Below are 6866 nucleotides of genomic sequence, written 5' to 3' on the forward strand. Positions count from 1 at the left end.
GCTAAAGAGCTGGCTAATAGACGTGCTGCTTCCTCTAAGGCAGGAGAAAAACTGGAAAGCAGGGGGCTCTCCTAGCCCAGAGAAGGAGAAGTGAAGATTTTTTAACTCTTGCCTCCCTGAGCATAGGACGATAAAACCCGCTGCTGAAGATGTCCTCCGAGTTGGCTTTGCATCATTCCTGCTTAGTATTACTGGGCCCTCCCTTGGAGGCGGGGTGCTCTAAAAATGTAAGTCAGTCCATGTCCCCAAAATAATAATAGTGCTGCTGTTCTCTCCCCACCCCTTCCAGCATCTTTTGAAACTCCAAGAGGAATGTGAAAGAAGAGATGCTGAACTGGAAAAAACCAAGGAAGAAAAACTTCAGCTAGACATATTGATAGAAAGTCTGAAAGAAAAGGTAGGAGTTTTCCGACGTTGGCTGTCCAGACTCCCTTTTGGATTCTCTCACCCTGCACTGGGCTTCCATTCACACATTGTGTGTGATAATAATTGGATTCAAGAACCTGGCCCAAGTATTTGCTACTGTGGAATACCAGATATCATCTTCAGGTGCTTTAAATGAGAGTGGTCTGTTCCCCCTTTTTAAATGCATGGGCTTGGGTCTGATGGAGGCTTTCCCCCAAATAGGGGGTGCAGTTTTTGCTGGTTTCCCTTCTTCTGCTACACCGCTTTGACCAGTCCTGCTGTTCTTGGGGGTCACCCGTCCCCTGGGAGTAGAGTTTGGGGGGCATTCTGGGCTAAGCAAGAGGGGTGGTGAGGAACTCTCCATGGACAAAAATGCCTTCCATCCATGGAAGTTGCCAGTGGAGCCAGGCCAATGTTTGTCAATTACTTGGGGGGAGAAGGGAGACAGGAATCTGCTAGGTTGGGGTTTTTGTGGTCCTTATTCAGGGCTCCAGAAATTCCCAAAATTAAATCCTGCACCAGTGCAGCTTGAATTATGTGCCAGCATAAGATGAATTCTGGGATTTGTAGTGGAAAAGAGCAAGAGTCCAGTAGCACCTTAAAGACTAACAAAATTTCTGACAGGGTATGAGCTGTGGCTCACGAAAGCTCATACCTTGCCAGAAATTTTGTTAGTCTTTAAGGTGCTACTGGACTCTTGCTCTTTTCTGCTGCTAGTGACAGACTAACACCGCTACCCATTGTGATCTATCTGGGATTTGTGTCACACATGCACATTTGCGTGTACTTGGTTATATGCATAGTCCTTCTTGTCTTGATGGGTGTTGGGGTGCCTGAACCCTGGAATCCTTATTCCAACCTCTTCCACGCTTTCATAACTGTGCATGAAAAGGGGGAGAGAGAGAGAACGTATGAATTGAAGGATATTGCAGGCTCACATATGTTACAAACTGTCAATAGGCTTGAATAGTGCCTTTTTAGCTAGATGCTTCTTTAAAACTGTTTATGAATTAACAATAATAAATAAATTCTGCACCCACAGGTAAGTTGCTTATTTGCGTATTGTAGGAATTTAGTACTGGGTGCAGAATCCATCCCTGCCAAAACAGTCTCAAATTTTGCACCAAAAAACAACAACAAGAACTATATACCACAATCAGAATGAATGAAACAAAGATAACAGGCCATGTATAATGCCAATGGAGGAGTCAAGCTTTTTGCATGTCAAAAGCCCCTACAGTATCAAGTTAGAGTGGATTTTGTTACATTTCATGTCTATCTTTGTAGAAATTTCCCCCCATGTAGTTACCCTTCATTCTCCTCTTAATTATTGAGCATACCCGTCTCAGTGGCCTTAGAAGGTGTAACTCTTTTTAGGATAATACTGTCACTTTGCTATGTGTTCTGAACGTTCTTGAGAAAGGGGTTAGAGATGTCAAATAATAAGGGTAACAAGCTACTGGGACTCTCCTGGAGATGTAACCATGTTAGTCAGGTGCAGCAAAACAAAATCTATGAAGAAAGGAAGGAAAGAAGGAAGCTAGCTAGGTAGCTAGCTAGCTAGCTCCAGCTTTTGAGAGCCTCTGCCCATTTCATTAGATGCATGAAATGTTACTGGGACTATGACTGCCTTTTCCTTTCTCCAACCAAATATAGCAAGAACCTGCAGCCAGGAAAGACCCCAGCGATCACCAAGACCATGTAAGTTTCTGGGGTCTCTCAAGAGGTTTTTTTTGAACAGCAATACTTCCAGATTTGGGTTCCTACCAGGCAGGTTCATATATTTCCCCCAGCCTCCAGATTGGGCAGTGATTGGTTTTAAATTAACATTCTCTGCCACAAGTCCCTGCACATTGAAGAGGAAGGCACAGCTGCAGTTTGATGCACAAAATAACTTGATGCTGCTTTAGATAAGATGCCTTCAGCTGCCCTTTGGCAGTTTTTCCCTTTTGAAGTGCATAAGACTAGCATTCATAAATGGGTCTTCCCTGTGAATGGCTGTTCACTGACTTTGAGATTTATAATATGGGGCTCCTACTTACTAGATTTTTCCATGACTGCTAGTAAATTACTAAAAATCTTCAAACCTCATTTGGGGATTGGTGGTGGTGGTGATGGAAAGTGGCGTCAAGTCACAACTGACTCATGGTGACCCCGTAGGGTTTTCAAGGCAAAAGACCTTCGGAGGTGGTTTGCCCTTGTCTGCCTCCACGTGGGCGGAGAAAGTTCTGAGAGAACTGTGACTGGCCCAAGGTAACCCAGCGGGCTTCATGTGAAGGAGTGGGCAGCTGAAGGAATCACTGGAGAGAACTCTTTGTCAGCCTCAGCCTGTTCAGTTGCTCCCTCCTATATTATTCCAGTTTCTGCCCATATCACTTTTATAAGAACATGATCTACCAGACTAAGGTTCATGCAGTCCAGCAGTCTTTTTCCAGAAGAAGCCACTAGACCGCCTTTGGGAGCTCACAAGCCAGGCCTGAAGGCCATAGCCTTCCTCTCTTTGGCCCCCCAGTGTTTGGTAGTTAGAGGTAAATCACCTCTGTATATATGAAAGCTTCATTTACCTATCACAGCTTGGCCATCCTCTGTGAATTTTGTCTAATCCTTTTTCTTTGTAAAGCCCAACCATCTTAATGAATTGTTTAATTCGGTGTTTAGTGAAGGTTTCCATTCTTTCAGTCCTGAAAGTACAGCAAATTGGCTTTATTGGTTGACCCAGACTTCTACTAACAGGAGAGAGGTTGTATATTTTCTAACTTGGAGAAATGTGTAATTGTGTGAGTACAATAAGTATCCTGAGAGCCAGTGTGGTGTAGTGGTTAAGAGCAGTGATTTGGAGCAGTGGACTCTGATCTGGAGAACCGGGTTTGATTCCCCACTTCTCCACATGAGCGGTGGAGGCTAATCTGGTGGACTGAATTTGTTTCTCCACTCCTACACAGGAAGCCAACTGGGTGACCTTGGGCAAGTCACAGCTCTGATAGAGCTGTCTCAGCCCCACCTCCCTCACAGGGTGTCTGTTGTGGGGAGGGGAAGGGAAGGTGATTGTAAGCCGGTTTGAGTCTCCCTTAAGTGGTAGAGAAAGTCGGCATGTAAAAACCAACTCTTCTTCTTCTAAAAACTTTTGGTGTGTCAGATGCATGCAAAGGCAACATCCAGTTTACATGAATCCAGTTTTACGTTGTGGAGTCTACAGTCTTACAAGAGCAATCTTGTCTGAGTTCAAAAGTATTTAACCTCCCCTGCCATCAAGTACACATGCCACCCCTCCTTCATCTTTCTCCCTACATCAAGTCTATCCTGTACTTTTTACCAGTGTGGTGTGTACAGTGCAGGGTGGTGTGGCTGATGAAGCAGTAGACAAATTGCTGTGGTCTTGGAAAATCAATACTTGTGCCACAAACCAATTGCTTGTAATTGTCTGCAGGTCAGCAACTTGTCCCCAATCTGCTCAGTGAGCCAGGAGAAGGAGAGCATGCTTGAAAGAGGACTCCCCAGCAGCCCTATCAAATCGGAGAGGGAAGCATTACTAGTGGGTAAGGACTACTTGGGTACAGCGGGTACAGCAACCTTTGATTCCACCCTTCGAGATGAACCAGCTATATGACCTTGGTTGGAAAAACCTCTATAATGTTTTCACGACTCGATTAATTATGTACTTCAGCCTTTGTAAAGCAAGCTAATGCCTCTCTTCCTCTTTTCCGGGTGAATTTTCCATCCAGTTACCTCTCTTCTGTGACATGGGAAGGGTGACGGGGTACTGACTCAAAAGCAGTTTTAAGGGCCAGTATCTTGTGATCCAAGAGTGCTTGTCCTGTCATATAATCCACTGTCATACTCTAAGCTGTGAATCCTTTTATCAGCCTTTTTCATGGCACTGGAATTTTATGTTTATATCTGTACCCTGATATTCTGTATCTGCTAGAAAGTGATCGGATGCCTTGAGCCTTCACCCAGTGCCAGAAATGATGTCTAAAATGGCGACTCATACTTGGCCTCTGTTAGACTTGTCTGTGAAACAAGGTATTCTTAACATTATGGCATAAGAGGTGGAGTCCTCACTGAGGACTTCTTACATTAAGTACACGCTGCTTGGGCATTTTTAGTGCCACTTCCATGATTCTGTGCCCCATCCTAGGCTCCCTTTGCTGCATGGTGTAGCTCTCATCAGAGACAGATGAATGCTGATTGTGTACTGCCAGCGAGTCCCAGGAGTAACTACGGCAATGTTATTTCTGTAGGGATCATCTCAACCTTCCTGCACGTTCACCCATTTGGAGCAAGCATCGAATACATTTGTTCCTACCTTCAGCGACTTGATAGCAAGGTATGTGCTGGCATCTCTGTTTACTGGACAGATTAAAGGGAATCAAGTCCTATTCTGTGAATTGAGTGTAATTCTCTGGGCACTTTACTACATCTTAAGTTGTGCCAACTAGGGAGTTTTCCCTTGACTTTAAGCACCTGCAGGTCCTCCTCCATTTCTTTCCCAAGTGGTGGATATTATTCTGATGCTTATTTTCACATTAATTGGAAAGATCAGGAGCTCTTGACTTTTCCCTTGCAACTGGAATAAATGATTAATTGGAAAGATCAGGAGCTCTTGACTTCTTTTTCAACTGGAAAAAGTGATTAAAAGTGGCATGCGTGTTATTTCAGATGAGTGGTATCTAGAATTTCCTGCAGATGTGCAGTGGGCCTGTTAATAACCCAAGACAGTTAACATAAGAAAGGCCCTGCTGGATCAGACCAAGGCCCATCAAGTCCAGCAGTCTGTTCACAGTGGCCAACCAGGTGCCTCTGGGAAGCCCACAAACAAGACCACTGCAGCAGCATTATCCTGCCTGTGATCCAAAGCACCTAATGTAATGGGCATGCTCCTAATATAGTTGGCATGTACAAGTCCAGAATTTATGTGGGACAGAGGTCAACCTTTCAGGGTAGCTTGTGATACCATTGTGTGAGAGTGTGATTCTTTTGCACCGAGCTATTTTTCTGTGACTCATTGCTTTTCACTTTGTAGATTTGTGCTAGCGAAGTGGAAGCCCTCATGATGCGACTTCAGCACACCTTCAAGCAGGAGATGAGTGGTGTTGGAGCCAGCCTGGAGAAAAGGTGGAAGTTCTGTGGCTTTGAGGGACTGAAGATGACGACATGAATTTGAAGCATTGGACGCTGGCAATCACCTAGGGTGTGCAAATTGAAGACGCTTGCAATTCTGCACCAGGACGGATTTGTCCACGGCGCAGCCACTGCCTCACCTCGTCGAACCGCTTCGACAGAACTGGGGGCCAATTTGTAAGGGCTGTAATGTTCCTGTTTTTTTTTCCTTTTTGTACTGAACTGAGCCCTTTGGCTGGGAGTGTCCTGGCATGTTCTCCAGTCAGTTCTAACATGGCTGTTTGAATCTTTGATACTTTTTCAAAAAAAAAAAAAAATGCTGTAGCTCAAAACATTGTAATAGCTGATTTATACATATCCTCAAGCCTCTGTTAAAATGTTTTTACTTTTGACATCAGCTATAAAATCTGAGTAACCACAGAAGTAAGACCTTTGCTGACTTCTAGCATCTTCTTGTAAATATTTAAGGTTTCTCTTCTTTATAAGTAGAAATGGTTGCTATTCTATGGCAGAAGAGAGTTGTAGAATGAATTTGGAAACACTGGAAGGGCCTGACTATACTGTACTAAAGCAAATACAGGCATCAATCATTTTGTGCCAGAGCTGTGATTGCTCTGTTTCCTTATGAGGCAGGAATTAATACTGCAGCAACGTGTGCTGAAATTTAAGAGCGGGCTAGTGGATGGCTCAGGCTAGCCTGATTTCGTCAGATCTCAGAAGCTAAGCAGAGTCAGCCCTGGTTAGTATTTGGATGGGAGACCACCAAGGAATACCAGGGTTGCTGTGCAGAGGAAGGCACCGGCAAATCACCTCTGTTCGTCTCTTGCCATGAAAACCCCAAACAGGGGTCGCCGTAAGTCGGCTGCGACTTGACGGCTCTTTACAGACACACAGTGGCTAAGATACCGAACCACACATGAGAAGTCCCCCGTTCAGCTCTCTCCTCTCTCATGAACTCACTAGGTGGTCTTAAGCCAAGTCCTTTCTACTTCAGACTCCATTGCAATATGGGATAAATAAAACTGACCTACAGAGTTTTTGTAAGGATCACAAGAAGATAACGTACGTGCAGCGCTTAACTTTCTAAAGCACTTTATGAATACTATGTGATTTATGTATACCTGTTCCTGGAGAGAAACAAGAGAAGACCATTGCCTTCATTCCTTGCCTGTAGGCTTCCTGAAAGTATCTGGTTGGCCACAGAGGGAAACAGGATGCTGGGGTAGATAGAGCTGGGGTTGAACCTGCAGGGTCATTTCTTTCAGGAACAGACCTGACTCAGCGCTGCTTAACTTCCACACAGCTGCGTTCCATCCACACCTTGGGCTATATAAGTACTG

At 44.6% G+C, this 6866-nt stretch overlaps 1 protein-coding gene across 2 annotated transcripts in view; it reads left to right on the forward strand.

Moving 5' to 3' along the window:
* Positions 1-5584, forward strand: part of ENOX2 (ecto-NOX disulfide-thiol exchanger 2) — a 42319-nt gene extending 36735 nt beyond the window's left edge. For both annotated transcript variants that reach the window (XM_056859221.1, XM_056859222.1), the window contains exons 11-15: positions 290-397; positions 2062-2106; positions 3833-3941; positions 4647-4732; positions 5429-5584. In XM_056859221.1, the coding sequence (XP_056715199.1) occupies positions 290-397; positions 2062-2106; positions 3833-3941; positions 4647-4732; positions 5429-5563 (483 nt within the window). In that variant the 3' untranslated portion in view covers positions 5564-5584. The remainder of the gene's footprint in view (positions 1-289; positions 398-2061; positions 2107-3832; positions 3942-4646; positions 4733-5428) is intronic.
* Positions 5585-6866: the final 1282 nt, after the last annotated feature.

Source organism: Euleptes europaea, chromosome 13 (genome assembly GCF_029931775.1).
Source record: "Euleptes europaea isolate rEulEur1 chromosome 13, rEulEur1.hap1, whole genome shotgun sequence".
NCBI lineage: Eukaryota > Metazoa > Chordata > Lepidosauria > Squamata > Sphaerodactylidae > Euleptes > Euleptes europaea.